We start from the raw sequence: 18,671 nt of genomic DNA, 5'->3' as shown, positions 1-18,671 counted from the left end.
GCACCTGCAATTCTTATTGCTACCATGCATCTGTTGCCATAATCGTTTTAAGTGGTGGAGGTCATGGGTATGGACAGAGTTGTCGAAAGAGCCATCCTCTGGTGCGTCTTGTAGATGGTACACATTTCTGCTACTGGGAGACTTCAACATTAAAACTCATTGGCATCAGGTCAAGTACAGACAAGGAACCATCCTCTGTCACTGATGGATCTGTCCATGACAGTGTTGGTCAGAGTGACCACCACGCAGTCCGTGTGAAGGTGATGTCCTGAATTCATGTTGACGAGGTATTTTGTCGCACTGTCACCATGCTAAGTGGGATAGATTTTGAGCAGGTCTAGCACTCCAGGTTCCTACGAGAGATCTTCCAAATGCATCACCTCACATTTGTCTAGATTAAATTCCATCTGCCATTTTTCTGCTCAAGTCTCCAGCTTATCCAGATCCTCCTGTATCCTCTGACAATCTTCTTCACTATCACCAGCTCCCCCAATCTTGATGTCATCACCAAAATTACTAATCAGATCACCTCCATTCTCCTCCAAATCATTGCTATATATTGCAAACAACAGAGGTCCTAACATTGAGCCCTGTGGAACAGCACTGGCTACAGATCTTCTGTCAGAAAAATACCTTTCCACCGCTCTTTTCTGTTTTCTAAGACCAAGCCAGTTCTGGAACCATTTTACCATCTCACCACAGATCCCATGTGACTTCACCTTTTGTATCAGCCTGACATGAGAGACCTTGTCAAAGGCCTTTCTTATGTCCATATAGCTGCAAAAGCCCTTCATCAGGAATCAAAAACCATTCCTGATGAAGGATTTTTGCCCAAAACATCGATTCTCCTGCTCCTCGGGTGCTGCCTGACCTGCCGTGCTTTTCCAGCACCACTGTAATCTTGACTCTAACCTCCAGCATCTGCAGTACCCACTTCTGCCTAGGGCATTGGTGAGACCTGTTCTGGAGTAGTGTAGGCAGTTCTGGTCACCCTGTTGTATGAAGGATATTATTAAACTGGAGAGGGTTCAGAAAAGATTTACCAGGGTGGTGCTGGGAATGGAAGGTTTGACACATAAATGTAGATTGGAAAGTCTGGGTCTTTTTCCACTGGAGCACGGGAGGTTGAGGGCTGACCTTATTAAGGTTTATTAAATCATGAGGGGCATAGGTAAGGTGAATGACTAGGTTAGGGGAAAACTAGGGGCATATTTTTTGAGGTGCGAGGAGAAAGATTTAAAAAGGGCAGGAGGAGCTACTATACACAGAGTGGTTTATATGTGGGATGAACTGCTAGAGAAGGTGGTGGATACAGGTACAGTTACAATGTTTAAAAGACATTTGGATAAGTTCATGGATAGGAAAGGTTTGGAGGGTTAGGGCCAAGAGCAGGCAGGTGGAATTGGTTTAGTTTGGGAACATGGTTGGCATGGACTGGTTGGACTGAACTCTATGGAGAAAGTGAGGACTGCAGATGCTGGAGATCAGAGTCAAGAGTGTGGTGCTGGAAAAGCACAGTAGATCAGGCAGCATCCCAGGAGCAGGAGAATCGACGTTTTGGGCATAAGCCCTTTATCAGGAATGAGGACTTACCTGATGAAGGGCCTATGTCTGAAATATCGATTCTCCTGCTCCTTGGATGTTGCCTGACCTACTGTGCTTTTCCAGCACCACACTGTATGACTGTATTACCTATTTTTAGATATTGGCATGGTCTAGAATATCAACATACTCCTCCTGAGACTCCCCATCCACCATATCCTTCTTCTTTGTGATTACCATTTGTTAAGGACCTCACCCATTTCCTCTGCCTGCAAGCATAACTTTCCTCCTTTGTCCTCGAATCGATCTACCCTTTCATAGCTATCCTCTTGCGCCTTGGGATATTCCTTCATCCTGCTTGCTAAAGACCCTTTTCGCACTCCATGTTCCTTGTCTGAGATGCTTCCTGCGATCTCGTGTACTTCGAGGCTCTGTCTGTCTTCACTTTTCTAAACCTTATGTGTGACTCCTTTTTTTTTGACTAAGCTCTCAAATTTTTCTTGTCATCCAGGGCTCCCGAGTCTTGCCATCCTTATCCTTCACTTTTACAGAAACATGCTGGTCCTGAACTCCATCCAGATAACCTTTAAAAGATTCCCACATGTCAGATGTAGATTTACCCTCAAAAAGCCGCCAACAGTCTACATTTCCCAGTTCCTGCCTGATATTGGAGATATTAGCTCTCCCCCAGTTTAATACTGTCACTCGAGGACTGCTCTTATCCTTATCCATAAGTAACTTAAAACTTACAGAATTATGGTCACTGTTCCCAAAATGCTCCCCCAATGAAACTTCAATTGGCTGGTGCTTATTCCCCAATATCAGGTCTAGTATGGTTCCTTCCCTCATGGATCTCTTACATATTGTTTTAAAAACATCATCCTGAACACATCTATGAATTTCTCCCCCGTTCAAGCCCCTGGCACTAAGCAATACCCAGTCAGTATAGGAGAAGTTAAAATCACCCACCACAACAACCCTGTTGTTTTTACTTTTTTCCTTAATCTATCCATATCTGTTCCTGTATCACCTGCTGGCTGTTGGGAGGCCTGTGTTCATCCAAGTGATTGCACCCTTCCTATTCCTGAGCAGCACCCATATGGCCTCATTGTGTGAGCCCTCCAAGGTGTCCTCCATCAATACAGCTGTGATGTCCTTTCTAATCAGTAAAGTAACTCCCCACCTCTTTTACATTTCTCTGTATCTCGTCTGAAACATCCAAAACCCAGGATGTTAAGCTGCCAGTCTTGTCTCCTCTCTCAACCAAGTCTCTGTAATAGCTTCAACATCGTAGTTATATGTGGATGTAGGTTTGCTCGCTGAGCTGGAAGGTTTGTTTTCAGATGTTTCGTCACCATAGTAGGTAACATCTTCAGTGAGCCTCTGGATGAAGCCCTGGTGGTATGGCCTGCTTTTTATTTATGTGCCTAGGTTTCCTTGGGTTGGTGATGTCATTTCCTGTGGTGATGTCATTTTCTATTCTTCTTCTCAGAGGGTGGTAAATGGACTCCAAGTCAATGTGTTTGTTGATAGAGTTCTGGTTGGAATACGATGCTTCTAGGAATTCTTGTGTGTGACTCTCTTTGGCTCGTCCGAGGATGGGTGTGTTGTCCCAGTTGAAGTGGTGTCCTTCCTCATCTGTATGTAAGGATTCTAGTGAGAGTGGGTCTTGTCGTTTTGTGGCTAGTTGATGTTCATGTATCCTGGTGGCTAGAGATCTGCTTGTTTGTCCAATGCCCTCTAGTTCTGGGCTTCCCCACTGACTAAGTCAACCTTTTCAACTACAGACAATAATCCAGGAAGTGATTACACAACTTTACCCACCCTTCATCAAACTCAGGGCTTTCCAGTGCTTTGCTTTCCTCCCAAAGTCCAAAGATGTGCAGCAAAGGTGGATTGGCCATGCAAAATTGCCCATTGTGTCCAAGGAAGTGCAGGCTAGGTGGATCAGCCGTGAGAGATGCAAGGTTACAGGGATAGGGTAGGGGTCTGGGTCTGGGTGGGAGCTCTTTGGCGGGTCAATGTGGACTTGATGGGCCGAATGGCCTACTTCCACACTGTAGGGATTCAATGAAATACAGTTCCCTAGAGCCAAGCAGTCACCTTCTCATGCGCCAAGTTTAAAGTGATTAATTTAGTCTGTTGAGGTGCATACAGCTATAATGTGTCTCCTTGTGTCTCTCTACACATCCATAGAGATTTGTAACACCCCACCCCAACATGCCCAGTGGAGGACAACTGCACAGGGCTCCTGACTGAACCTGTTCAACAAGGACTACACTGCCATCCTTTGACTCTAGACCTGCACCAATGTGACTGACTCTTAACTGACCTCTGGGCAGGTTGAGATGGGCAATAAATACTGGCCATCCCTGCTGAAGGGCTTATGCCTGAAATGTCGACTCTCCTGCTCCTCAGATGCTGCCTGACTGGCTGTGCTTTTCCAGCACCACACTCTTTGACAGCCATGCCCATGTTCCACACACAAATGAAACAAAACTTCGATGCTTCACTCACGCCACTGCAACCTGATCAAAATGAAGAAAGGCTAATCAAAAACAAAATCCAGTTTGTAGACACCACTAGCCAGATCTGTGTGTAAAGTTAGATTCAATAAGAATTGTGGGAAAGTCTGCACTGGTTGGAGTCATACCTGGCACACAGGAAGATGGTTGTGGTTGTTGGAGGTCAGTCATCTCAGCTCCAGGACATCTCTGCAGGAGTTCCTCGGGGTAGTGTCTTAGGCCCAGCCATCTTCAGCTGCTTCATCAGCGAGCTTCCCTTCATTATAAGGTCGGAAATGGGGACGTTCAGGTATTGAGGCAGTCCATGTTTCCGAGTGAAGGGGCAACCCTTTAATACTGAGATGAGGAGTAAGTTTTCAGCCAAAGGGTGGTGAGTCTGTGGAAGTCATTGCCACAAAGAGGTGTGGAGGCCAAGTCATTAATTGTCTTTAAGACAGAGATAGACAGGTCTTGATTACTAAGGGTATCCAGGGTTACGTAGGAAGTCAGAAGAATGGGGTTGAGGAACATATTAGCCACAACCAAAGTGTGGAGTAGACTGAATGGTCGAATCATGCTCATATATCATTTGGTGTCTTGTCCAAATGCAGCAAGACCTGGATAATATCCAGATTTGGCCTAACAAGTGGCAAGTAATATTTGTGCCGTAAAATACCAGGCAATCACCATCTAACCACCCATCCCTTGACATTCAAAGGTGTTACCACCAAGGAATCCCACACAACCAACATCCTGGGATTTCCACTGACCAGCAACTCAACTGAACTGCCCATATAAATACAGTGGCTGCAAGAGCAGGTCAGAGGCTAGGGACTGGCAGTAAATCCTGGCCCAGCCAGGAATGCCCACGTTCCATGAATGAATTTTTAAAAAGTTATATAATTGGGAATATAGTGGAAGATTGATTCCAACTTTGATCAAGGGGTCTGAGGAATGTATTTCATTAATTAATGCAAGAATCAAAGTTGGAAATACACTTCCTATTTCGGAATTATTTCTGATGGGAACATGTCATCCCTGATAGATTTAGTGAATCTTGCTTATGTGACAAGCTGACTCAGTATCCCAGTAAATTTCCTTTTGACATGTCCACATGTTTCTCTGCCTGACGTCTATTTGCACAATATTTTGCAAATAACTTTAACCTCTCAACTGACTAATGTTTAAATTATGATGACAGGTTGCACAATCTGGTCCTGTCATCTCGAGAGTTTAGAGATTTTAAGAGTGAGTTGTTAGAGGCGTTTAAAGTAATGAAATGGGTTGATAAGGTAGGTAAAGGAAATTGGGGACAAATTCTTAAGTTAGAGCTAAACTATTTGGTTTGGAGGCAGGAAGGGTTTTTTCACATGCTGGCTGGATTCAATGTGGAATTCTGTATAGTAAAAGACTGGAAGCAGGGAACAGAGGTAGCCCACAAAACTGAGATTGGTACATTTCCTGCTCAAAACCAGCCCCCTACTTTGAGAGAATTTGTGACCAAGTGGGAGGGGCGTGGTAATGTGTAACTGACCAACAGGAGGCAGACAAAAGTGGCAACTCTTGACTCCCATGTTAAGACCATAAGACCATAAGACATAGGAGTGGAAGTAAGGCCATTCGGCCCATTGAGTCCACTCCGCCATTCAATCATGGCTGATTGGCATTTCAACTCTACTTACCCGCATTCTCCCCGTAGCCCTTAATTCCTTGCGACATCAAGAATTTATCAATCTCTGCCTTGAAGACATTTAGCGTCCCGGCCTCCACTGCACTCTGCGGCAATGAATTCCACAGGCCCACCACTCTCTGGCTGAAGAAATGTCTCCGCATTTCTGTTCTGAATTGATCCCCTCTAATTCTAAGGTTGTGCCCACAGGTCCTAGTCTCCTCGCCTAACGGAAACAATTTCACAGCATCCACCCTTTCCAAGCCGTGTATTATCTTGTAAGTTTCTATTTGATCTCCCCTTAACCTTCTAAACTCCAATGAATACAATCCCAGGATCCTCAGCCATTCCTCTTATGTTAGACCTACCATTCCAGGGATCATCCATGTGAATCGCCGCTGGACACACTCCAGTGCCAATATGTTCTGCCTGAGGTGTGGGGCCCAAAACTGGACACAGTACTCCAAATGGGGCCTAACCAGACCTTTATAAAGTCTCAGTAGCACATCGCTGCTTTTATATTCCAACTTTCTTGAGATAAATGACAACATTGTATTCGCTTTCTTAATCACGGACTCAACCTGCATGTTTACCTTTAGAGAATCCTCGACTAGCACTCCCAGATCCCTTTGTACTTTATGAATTTTCTCACCGTTTAGAAAGTAGTCCATGCTTGTATTCTTTTTTCCAAAGTGCAAGACTTCGCATTTGCTCACATTGAATTCCATCAGCCATTTCCTGGACCACTCTCCCAAACTGTCTAGATCCTTCTGCAGACTCCCCACTTCCTCAGTACTACCTGCCTGTCCACCTAACTTCGTATCATCAGCAAACTTCGCTAGAATGCCCCCAGTCCCTTCACCCAGATCATTAATATATAATGTGAACAGCTGCGGCCCCAACACTGAACCCTGCGGGACACCGCTTGTCACCGGCTGCCATTCTGAAAAAGAACCTTTTATCCCAACTCTCTGCCTTCTGTCATACAGCCAATCCTCAATCCATACCTGTAGCTCACCTCGAACACCATGGGCTGTCACCTTGCTCAGCAGCCTCCCGTGTGGCACCTTATCAAAGGCCTTTTGCAAGTCTAGATAGGCCACATCCACTGGGTTTCCCTGGTCTAACCTACTTGTCACCTCTTCAAAGAATTCTAACAGGTTTGTCAGGCACGACCTCCCCTTAATAAATCCATGTTGACTTGTTCTAATCCGACCCTGCTCTTCCAAGAATTTAGAAATGCCATCCTTAATGATGGATTCTAGAATTTTACCAACAACCGAGGTTAGGCTAATTGGCCCATAATTTTCCATCTTTTGTCTTGACACCTTCCTGAACAAGGGGGTTACAACAGCGATCTTCCAATCGTCCGGAACTTTCCCTGACTTCAGTGACTTTTGAAAGATCTCATCAAACTCCTCCGTTATTTCCTCAGCCACCTCCCTCAGAACTCTAGGATGTAGCCCATCGGGGCCAGGAGATTTGTCAATTTTAAGACCTTTTAGCTTTTCTAGCACTTTCTCTTTTGTAATGGCAACCGTACTCAACTCAGCCCCCTGACTCCCTTTAATTGTTGGGATATTACTCATGTCTTCCACTGTGAAGACTGACGCAAAGTACTTATTAAATTCTCCTGCTATTTCCTTATCTCCCATCACTAGCCTTCCAGCATCAGTTTGAAGTGGCCCAATGTCTACTTTTGCCTGTCGTTTGTTTCTTATGTATTGAAAGAAACTTTTACTATCATTTCTAATATTACTGGCTAGCCTACCTTCATATTTGATCCTCTCCTTCCTTATTTGTCTCTTTGTTATCCTCTGTTTGTTTTTGTAGCCTTCCCAATCTTTTGATTTCCCGGTGCTCTTGGCCACTTTATAGGATCTCTCTTTTTCTTTGATACATTTCCTGACTTCCTTTGTCAGCCATGGCTGTTTAATCCCTCCCCGGATAATCTTTCTTTTCTTGGATCCCATGAAATGGAATCCCTCTTTCCGACACCAATCCCTTATCCAATCCCACACCAATCCCTTACTTCCCTAATTTTCTTATCCCTATGCCAATTGGCACGTGGGCTCGGGCAGTAAACTGGAGATTATGACCCTTGAGGACCTGTACTTCAATTTCCTTCCTAGTGCTTGATAATCCCCACCCTAGCTCCACCCTAGCTTTGCCTATGTTGTTAGTCCCAACGTGGACCACAACAACTGGATCCTCCCCCTCCCGCTCCAGTATCCTTTCAAGCCGGTCGGAGATGTCCTGCACTTTGGCACCGGGCAGGCAACACACCATGCGAGACTCCCGATCCGGCTTGCAAAGGATACTATCTGTCCCCCTAATTATAGAATCCCCTATAACAACTACTTGTCTTTTTGCTCCCCCCTCTTGAATGGCCTTCTGGACCATGGTGCCGTGGTCAGCTGGCTCATCCTGTCCAGAGCCCTTTTCCTCATCCGTACAGGGAGCAAGAATCTCATATCTGTTGGACAAGATCAAGGGCTGAGGCTCCTGCACTCCTGAACTCAAGTTCCCCCTACCTGCCTCACTTACAGTCACACCCTGTTGTCCCTGATCACTAACTGAATGTGAATTACTTAATCTCCCAGGTGTGACTGCCTCCTGAAACAAAGCATCCAGGTAACTCTCCCCCTCCCGGATGTGCCGCAGTGTTTGAAGCTCAGATTCCAGATCATCAACTCTGATCCGGAGTTCTTCCAGCAACCAACACTTGCTGCAGATGTGGTCACTGCCGTTCACAATGGGATCAGCCAGCTCCCACATCATACAGCAACAACACATCACCTGCCCAGCCATCTCTGCATAGTTAATTACTTTATTACTTTGTATAAATTTGAGTTAAAGTACTTTCTGATATCTCTGTGCTATAGTGTTTTTCTAAAAATCAATTAATAGATAAACCATAAAAAGTAAATTTTTTACCAATCACCGATAAAGAAATAGAAAATCCTTACCCTAACAAACCAGAGTCCTATTTTTGGTTAGAGGAGGTGAGGGGGGGGGGGGGGGGGGGGGGGGCGGAGGGGGGGGGGGGGTCATGGGGGGTAGGGGTGGGGAGGGGGGGGAGGAGGGGGTGGGAGACACAACACGTGTAGTGTCTCGGGTTCACTGCCCACATATACTACCGGCAGTCCCCTGGTCGTCGCTCCCGCTCTTCCTACTTATTAACTAGGTTAGAGGAGGAGGGCGGGTGGGAGACACTACAGTAGTAGAGTCTCGGGTTTAGCCGCCTTGCATATATTTCTGGTCACTGCTTTCCTTCCCGGCTGCCCCTCCGGTCCTCGTCACTTCCTCCGCTGCTCCCACTCTTTCTCCGCTGCTGCTCGCACTCAAAATATTGAGCTGTCATGCCCTCTGCTTTAGAAATTGCTCCCTCTTCCCACGACCAGAGTGAGGTAGGGAACCTATCAGAGGTTTCAGCTTCCATGGCTGAGCCTGTCTGTACCCCCTGGGTGCCGTGACCATTGTCTGAGTTGCTCTAGGTCGCGCCAGGTTAACTCCGTGGTGATATCATATCTCCCAGGGACGTGCCCAGCCAGGAATGTGCATGTTCCATAAATGAATTTTTTAAAAAATGTTATAATTGGGAATAGAGTGGAAGATTGATTCCAACATTGATCATGGGGTCTGAGGAATATCATTAATTAATGCAAGTCAAAGTAGAACCAAAGTTGGAAATATGCTTCAAAGTTGGAATTATTTCTGATGGGAACATGACATCCCTCTGTGAAACATCCTGATGATTTAGTGAATCTTGTTTATGTGACAAACTGATGTATCGCAGTAGATTTTCTTTGGACAGGTTCACATATTTTTCTGTATGACGTCTATTTGCACATTATTTGGAAATAACTTTAACCTCTCAACTGATTAATGTTTAAGTTAATCAGTTGATAACTGGAGGCTAGAGCAATCCACAGGGTTTCGGATATGTGCCCCCAGTTTCATGAGCTATGAACACTTAGACGCTCAGCTGCTACGGTCAGCGATGGAATGCACACTGACTTGTTATATGCAGTTGTTGCCTGTGCCGTGATGTTAACCATCACTTGCTGGTGGTCAGGGTAGTTTGCTACCACTGTCCTCTTTTGTTGATTGGGTTTAAAGTCCAACTTGGTTGACAGTGGGAAGGGAAAACCGTAAGTGAATCTTAATGACAGGAGGCTTGTGCCTTAATCAAGCTGTATTTTATTGCATGATAGACACTAGATACAAGTTATACTGGGACATTGAGGATGCAGTGGTAGTCTTGCTACCTCTTGGACAGAAGACCTGGATTCAAGTCCCATCTAATCCAGAAGTGTGTTATAACACATCTAAACAGATTGGTTAGAAGAAATGGACGTTGGGAAGTTAGGCATTGTTACTCAGACTGGTGGGAGACCTGTGCATATCCATCTTCACATGACATGGTCATCAGCTGCTCTGATGTATCTCCACTCAGAGCCCATAGACATTAGCCTAGAATGGAGATGAATGCGTCTTCAACATTAACCCTTGCAAAACCATTCCCTAACACAACAGCTCATGATTTGCCCTTGTGATCAAAGGTAACCTGAAGCTTTTACAGGAATACTGTCAGAATTGAGAGGTAGGAATGGTAAGGAAATATGGAGGAGACCTGACCAAGGCCTTAACAGCAATGGAGGGATTTGATAAGAGATCGGTGGAGAAACTCCTTCTGCTTCTCGGGGAGCCTAGGCTCAAAGGTTCTTAGCCAATACTGTAGATAGAAGATAATTTACACAGAGAGTGGTAGAAATGTGGAGCCCATGACCACGTGGGACAGATAGCATTGCTGTAATTAATGGAGAGTTTGATTCAAACGCAAAGTGGAAGATAACAAATGGAGGCAGGATGTTAAGATAGAGTCAGAGGTGGCTGGCTGGAGTTGAAATACTGACACCAACCAGTTAGAGTCATAGAATTCTACAGCATGGAGACAGGCCATTTGGCCCAAACTGGTCTATGTCAACCAAAATGTACATCCACGCTAACCCTATTTCTCTGTAACTTGGCCCATATCCTTCTAATCATTTCTTGTCCATATATTTGTCCAAATGCCTTTTAAATATTTTCAATGTACCCGCATCAACCCCTTCTGCTGGCAGCTCATTCCATATGCGTACCACCCTCTGTGTAAAAAATGTTGTCCCTCAGGTTCTCTTCTATTCTTTCCCCTCTAACCTTAAACTGATGCCCTCTAATCCTCGATTCCCCAACTCTGGGAAAAAGACTGAGTACATTCACTCTATCCAGGCTTACCATGATGTTATGCACCTCTATAAGCTCCCCCATGAGTCCCCATTTTAAAAAAATGTCCTAGCTTGTCCAACTTCCCCCTTTAACCCATCTTATTGAGTCCAGGCAACATCCTTGTAAATTTCTTCTGCACTCCTTCCAGTTTAATAACATCCTTCCTATAGCAAGATGACCAAAACTGAACACAATACTCTAAGTGCGGCCTCAGCTATGTCCTGTATAATTCTTTAACATAACTTCCCAACTTCTATACTCAATGCCCTGACTGACGAAGGCCAGTGAGCCAAAAGCCTTCTTCACTGCCCTGTCTACCTGTGACTCGGCTTTCAGAGAGCCGTAAACCGAAATTCCAAATCCCACTCTTTCACTAAGGCCGTACCATTCAACATGAAACTTCTGCCTTGATTTGACTTTCCAAAGTGCAAGACCTCACACGTATCCATATTAAACTCCCTTTGCCATTTCTCGGCCCACATTCCCAGCTGACTAAGGTCCTGCTGCAATTTCTGATAACCTTCATCACTGTCTACGATACCACGTATTTCAGTGTCATCAGCAAACTTACTAATCATGCCTTGTAGATTCTCTTCCAAATCATTGATATAGATACCAAACAGTAATGAGCCCAGCACAGACCCTGAGGCACTCCACGAGTCACAGGCCTCCAGTCCAATACGCAACCTTTCACTAATACCCTCCACTTCTTACCATCAAGCTAACTGTGTAATTGATTTGCCTGCTCTCTCTGGATTCCATACGATCTAACCTTTGAGAGCAGCCTACCATGGGAACTTTATCAAAGGCCTTACTGAAATCCATATAGACTACACCTGCTGCACTGCCCTCATCAACCTTCCTGGTCACTTCATCAAAGAACTCTAACAACTTTTCTGATTGATTCGATCTGTTGTTGTTACATGTAGCAAGATACAGTGAAAAATGTCATTTTATGCTGTATAGGCAGATCATACCATACAAAGTGCATCAGGGTAGCAGAACTAAATGCTGAATACAGTGTTACAGCCGCAGAGAAGGTGGAGAGAGAGAGAGAGAGAGAGAGAGAGAGAGAGAGAGAAACTAGAATTAACATTTGAGAGGTCCATTCCAATGTCTGATAACAGCAGGGAAGAAACTATTCTTGAATCTCTTTGTATGTGTTTTCAAACTTTTATATCTTCTGCTGGATGGAAGAAGATGGAGGAAAGTATAATCAGGGTGGGAGGGGTCCTTGATTACGTTGCTTGCTTTCCTGAGGCTGCGGGAAGTATAAATGGAGTCAATGGATGGGAGCTGGTTTGCATGATGAACGGGGCTGTGTTCATGACTCTGTGTAGTTTCTTGCGGACTTGGGCAGAGCAGTTACTGTACCAAGCTGTGAAGCATCCAGACAGGATATTTTTTATCATGCATCTTTGAAAATTAGTAAGAGTCATTGTGGACATGCTGAATTTCCTTAGCTTCTTGATGAAGTAGAGGCATTGGTGTGCTTTCTTGATCATTGCCCCACCGTGGGTGGACCAGACAGATTGTTGTTGATCGTCACTCCCAGGAACTTTACACTTTCAACCATCTCCACCTCAGCACCATTGATACAGACAGGAGCATGCCTTCCACTCTGCTTCCTGAAGTCAATGACTAGCTCCCTCGTTTTGCTGACATTGATAGAGAGATTGTTGACTTTAAACTGTGCTGCCAAACATTCAATCTCTTTCGAGTGCTCTGTCTCATCGTACTCTGAGATACAACCCACTCTGGTGGTATCGTAGCAAACTTGTAAATGGAGTTGGGGCAGAGTTAGACTCACAACTGTGAGGCCAGTAAGAAGTATAATAGGAGGCTGAGTACACTGCCTTGTGGGGCATGTGTGTTGAGGATTATAGTGGAGGAGGTGTGTTGTCTTCTGTTTTTACTGATTGCGGTCTATGGGTCAGGACGTTGAGGATCCAGTTACAGAGGAAGAAGCTGAGACCTAGGTCTTGGAGTTTGGAGATGGAGAGGTTCAGAAAGGGGAGGGACATGTCTGAGGTCATCCAAGTGAACTTGAGGTCTGGGTGAAAGATGTTTGTGAAGTTGATGAACTGCCTCCTATTTATTTCTCAGCCCCCTTAGGACTCCTCTGCATTCCTGATGAAGCTCTCACGCCTGAAACGTCAGCTCTCCTGCTCCTCGGATGCTGCTTGACCTGCTGTGCTCTTCCAGCACCACGCATTGTGACTCTGATCTCCAGCACCTTCAGTCCTCACTTTCTCCCCTCCTGATCCTTGTTATCCAGATGTTCCAGGGATGAGTAGAAGGCCAGGCAGATGATGTCTGCTGTGGAGCCGTTGTGCTGGTAGGGAAATTACAGGCTGGGAGGCTGGAGTTGATAAGAACCATGTCTAATCTCTGGAAGCACTTCATAATGATGAAGGTCAGAGCTGCTGGGTGGTAGTCATTATGGCACGCTGTATGAGGTTTTTTTGTGGTACCAGGATGATGGTGGTCTTCTTGACGCAGTGGGGACTTCAGATCAGAGGAAGGAGAGGTTAAAGATGTCAGCGAATACTCCCACCAACTGGTCCGCGCGGGATCTGACTGCACAGCCAGAGACTCCGTCTGGGTCAGTCACTTTCCGTGGGTTCACTCTCAAGAAGGCCGATGTAACATCTGTGGAGTTGACTGTGGGTGCAGGTAGATCCGAGACTGTTGGGATAGGTGACACCATTTCACTGACCTTCTGTTCAAAGTGAGTGTAGAATGCATTGAGCTCGTTGGGTAGGGGTGTACTGCTACCCGTGATTCTATTTAATTTAACTTTGTAGCTCGTCATGTCGTGTAAGCCTTGCGGTTTCCGTGTGGTTGGTCTGGGTCTCAAGCTTAGTTTGGCATTGCCTTTTAGCACCTATGATGGCTTTACGAAATGAAAGTTGTACCCGGTCGAATAGCCTGTTGCTGGGTTAAATTTCAGGTAAAATCCTGCGTCTTGATTGTTGTAGGAGATCTGAACCTCACCCTGAATATATTTTTCTGCTTCTTTTTCCATTAAGGCGGCAGATCTGCAGATTGAAATGGTCCAGACGTCAGCCAAGAAGCCAGACCCGAACCAGCTTGTGTTCGGGACTTCGTTCAGCGACCACATGTTGATGATTCAGTGGACGGCCGCAAGAGGCTGGGAGAGGCCACAGATTAAACCACTGCAGAACCTCTCACTGCACCCTGCAGTGTCAGCTCTACATTACTCAGTGGAGGTGAGATGATGTAAGGGAGATTTGCATTTTTGGGTTCGGCGTTAGCCGTGGGGCTTGGCTGGTGGCACTCACAACTCTGAGTTCAAAGCTGAATGTTCAGACAGAAGGAATTGAATGCAGCAACCTGACACCTCACCCCCTGCCCCACCGCCCACCCCCAACTCCCTTCAGTACTGAGGGACCTCTGTCCTGTCAGACGTGTCATTTTTTTGTAAGCGATCTTTAGCTCAGGCCCTGTCTGCCTTCTCAAGTTGAAGACGGTACGCCAGCATTTTGAAGAGAAGCATCTCCAGACAATATTTAACCTGTAGCTAAGATTTGGCCATTCGCGGTTTTGTGTGTGTTGTGTGTGTTGGGGGGGTTATTGCTTTGCACAAACTTTGCTACCACATTGCCTGGGGAATCCCGATTATGTCATTAATTTGAAAATGGTCTGAAGGCACAGAATGTCCTAGTAATTCAAGTTTAAATTTCTTTCTTGCATTCGAATGGTTTTCTTGACACTTTGCGTGAGATCCTTTAAGGTTTTAGGTGTCGTGGTAACTCTATAATCCTCAGTCTGTTGCCATCAGCGAACAGGCCAAGGTATTTGAGGATTGACATGTTGATGCTTGCATGGTGCTCTTGCCAGAGACATTGGGTGGGGCCTCAACTGAGCAGTTTTGTCTCCCATTACTTTATTGAACCAGCGAGCAGTTGGTTGCTTGATTTATAGGTTTGCCTCTGTGATTTATCTTGTCACTGGCTGAATGGTTATTGATATAAATCACTGCCAACTGTTTATTATTTCTGCCATTGGTACTTTAAAGGTCTAGTGAGTTTACATGTGACAAGTTTTTGAAGGGCATTATGAATGGCTTTTTTTTAAACATTCCCACACATGTCATTGCTATTGTAGGGTTTACTGGTTTTGTACAGAGTGCGTATCTGATGCATGGACATCAAAGTGCAATGAGTTGACATGGAGGATGTCAGGGAGAGGAAGAGATGTATGGGTAATTGTGGAACCATGAAGGACCATTGGTGGGATCATAAAGAGAACTGATTGGCTTGTGGGGTATGAGGAGCCATTAGAGGTGGATGACGATATGGATTGGCATGGATGGGCCATTGGGGAGTAGGTGAGGAGTGGGAGCTAAATAACAGAATTACGAGGACAGAGTCCCAGAGAACCTGAGTGATCCATTTAACTGGAACACCTTGGCAGTGGTAGCCTCTGATCTGTGTCCAGAAGGAGTAGGCTCAAATCCACCATTCAATAAGAACACGGCTGATCAATTTATGCTTTGAATTCGACATTCCCGTTTATCCCCGATAATCCTTAACAATTCCCTTGCCTTATAAGAATCTGCCTAACCCCACCTCCTTCCCTGAAGGAAATTAATGAACCGGATGGGCTATTCCAACAATCGACAACAGATTCATGGTCATCAGTGGATTCTTAATTCCTGATTTATATTAAAAAAATTGAACATTCAGCTATGGCAGAATTCAAACTTGGGTCCCCAGAACATTATCTAGGTCTCTGGATTGACAGTCCAACGATAATGCCACGAGGTCGTCAAATTATCTTGATCTTCACAACTGTAGTGAAAATAAGCCCAGCATGTCCAGTGTTTGGTTCTAAGGTTTCTCATCATTCCAGGTTTCAATCTGGTAAACTTCCTTTGAGCCACCTCCAATGCATTTACATCCTTTCTTAAACAAGGATGCCAAACTGCACACCGTATTCTGAAGTGGCTTCCCTAATAACTGAAGCGTAATATAGAGTCATGGAATTTTGCCGTTCTGAAGGAGGCCATTCATCCTATTGTGTATGTGTACCGGCTCCCGAAAGAATGTCCTTACTAGTATGTTCAATTCTTCTTGTAATAAAGGAGAACATCCTGTTAACCCAGCCATTGGCTTGCTGGAAGCCAACTTGCACACAGATGATGTCACAAACAGCAGTGAAATAAATGATCGAGTGATATGTTTTGCTGCTATTTAGTTAATGGACAATTGTTATTTGGGGAACAGCATCGGGGCCCCTGCCTCACTGTTCTTCGATCGGTAATTAGGAAATCTTTCATATCTGTCTGAGAGGCCTCAATGTAACACCTCGTCTAAAACTCAGCACCTCCAGTAGTGCAGCACTCCCTCAGCGCCACACAAGAGTGTCATTTTGGCTTTAATATTTGCGTTCCTGATTTTGAGATGAAAGTACTTCCCACTGAACTTATTTGGGAAGTTAAATGTGATCTGTGAAAACCTAAAGTATGTGAAATGAATATAAATGCCAAACATTCGCAAATCAAGGTGAATTAAACAAAGCCATTACATATTACGTAGGAGGAATTGTACTTATTGCATCACATATCGGGAAGATTTGATTAAATTGTTAACATGAGGTTGCTAGTTAAAAACTAAAACCTGTTAATATTATAATATAGAGGTTGTGTTAAGTTGCAGTGTCATATTTTTGGAGAATGTGTGATTCTAAAAGGTTTTACAGTTATTGCAGGTTGTTGCCTAATGACAACAAGCTGCTGCTGCTCTCGACTTGTACCCGAGACCATGATATTTCACCAGGAGGTGGTCTCCATCATCCTCTTGTGGTTCTTCTCAGACATTGCAAGAGTGCAGCACAATTGAAAGAATGTGGATGAGAAATTAGGCTGGACTCATGACTAGGGTCCTGCCTACGTTCTTCAAACGCAGAAATGGCACCTGTGGCAAAAACTTAAAAGACGTTCTAGGACTTGTATAGTAATGAACTGAAATCTGCAAACCATTCTAAAAGATAAAAGACTTAATAGCAATCTAGGTTTGTTCAATGTATCATTTCAGTTGCATGACACTGCAATATGAAGGTAGGCTAGCCAGTAATATTAGAAATGATAGTAAAAGTTTCTTTCAATACATAAGAAACAAACGACAGGCAAAAGTAGACATTGGGCCACTTCAAACTGATGCTGGAAGGCTAGTGATGGGAGATAAGGAAATAGCAGGAGAATTTAATAAGTACTTTGCGTCAGTCTTCACAGTGGAAGACATGAGTAATATCCCAACAATTAAAGGGAGTCAGGGGGCTGAGTTGAGTATGGTTGCCATGGATTCCTGAAGAAGGGCTTATGCCCGAAACATCGATTCTCCTGTTCCCTGGATGCTGCCTGACCTGCTGCGCTTTTCCAGCAACATATTTTCAGCTATTACAAAAGAGAAAGTGCTAGAAAAGCTAAAAAGTCTTAAAATTGATAAATCTCCTGGCCCCGATGGGCTACATCCTAGAGTTCTGAGGGAGGTGGCTGAGGAAATAATGGAGGCGTTGGTTGAGATCTTTCAAAAGTCACTGGAGTCAGGGAAAGTCCCGGATGAATGGAAGATCACTGTTGTAACCCCCTTGTTCAAGAAAGGATCAAGACAAAAGATGGAAAATTATAGGCCAATTAGTCTAACCTCGGTTGTTGGTAAAATTCTAGAATCCATCATTAAGGATGAGGTTTCTAAATTCTTGGAAGAGCAGGGTCGGATTAGAACAAGTCAACATGGATTTAGTAAGGTGAGGTCGTGCCTGACAAACCTGTTAGAATTCATTGAAGAGGTGACAAGTAGGTTAGACCAGGGAAACCCAGTGGATGTGGTCTATCTAGACTGCCAAAAGTCCTTTGGTAAGGTGCCACACGGGAGGCTGCTGAGTAAGGTGAGGGCCCATGGTGTTCGAGGTGAGCTACTGGTATGGATTGAGGATTGGCTGTCTGACAGAAGGCAGAGAGTTAGGATAAAAGGTTCTTTTTCGGAATGGCAGCCGGTGACAAGCGGTGTCCCGCAGGGTTCAGTGTTGGGGCCGCAGCTGTTCACATTATATGTTAATGATCTGGATGAAGGGACTGGGGGCATTCTAGCGAAGTTTGCCGATGATACGAAGTTAGGTGGACAGGAAGGTAGTACTGAGGAAGTGGGGAGGCTGCAGAAGGATCTAGACAGTTTGGGAGAGTGGTCCAGGAAATGGCTGATGGAATTCAATGTGAGCAAATACGAGGTCTTGCACTTTGGAAAAAAGAATACAAGCATGGACTACTTTCTAAACGGTGAGAAAATTCATATAGCCAAAGTACAGAAGGATCTGGGAGTGCTAGTTGAGGATTCTCTAAAGGTAAACATGCAGGTTGAGTCCGTGATTAAGAAAGCGAATGCAATGTTGTCATTTATCTTAAGAGGGTTGGAATATAAAAGCAGCGATGTGCTACTGAGACTTTATAAAGTTCTGGTTAGGCCCCATTTGGAGTACTGTGTCCAGTTTTGGTCCCCACATCTCAGGAAGGACATACTGGCACTGGAGTGTGTCTACAGGAGATTCACACGGATGATACCTGGAATGGTAGGTCTAACATACGAGGAACGGCTGAAGATCCTGGGATTGTATTCATTGGAGTTTAGAAGATTAAGGGGAGATCTAATAGAAACTTACAA

The 18,671-nt window shown here is 44.8% G+C and overlaps 1 protein-coding gene across 1 annotated transcript in view; it reads left to right on the top strand.

The window, feature by feature from the left end:
- bcat1 (branched chain amino acid transaminase 1) overlaps positions 1–18,671 on the top strand; it is a 77,104-nt gene that overhangs the window by 14,510 nt on the left and 43,923 nt on the right. The window contains exon 3 of the mRNA XM_043713391.2: positions 14,019–14,219. Coding sequence (XP_043569326.1) covers positions 14,019–14,219 — 201 coding nt within the window. The remainder of the gene's footprint in view (positions 1–14,018; positions 14,220–18,671) is intronic.

The sequence above is a fragment of the Chiloscyllium plagiosum genome, unplaced genomic scaffold, assembly GCF_037043375.1.
Source record: "Chiloscyllium plagiosum isolate Xiang-an unplaced genomic scaffold, Cpla_swu_hap1 HiC_scaffold_23, whole genome shotgun sequence".
Lineage (NCBI taxonomy): Eukaryota > Metazoa > Chordata > Chondrichthyes > Orectolobiformes > Hemiscylliidae > Chiloscyllium > Chiloscyllium plagiosum.
The sequence above is the reverse complement of the archived record's forward strand: the minus strand, read 5'-3'. Positions and strand labels throughout refer to the sequence as shown.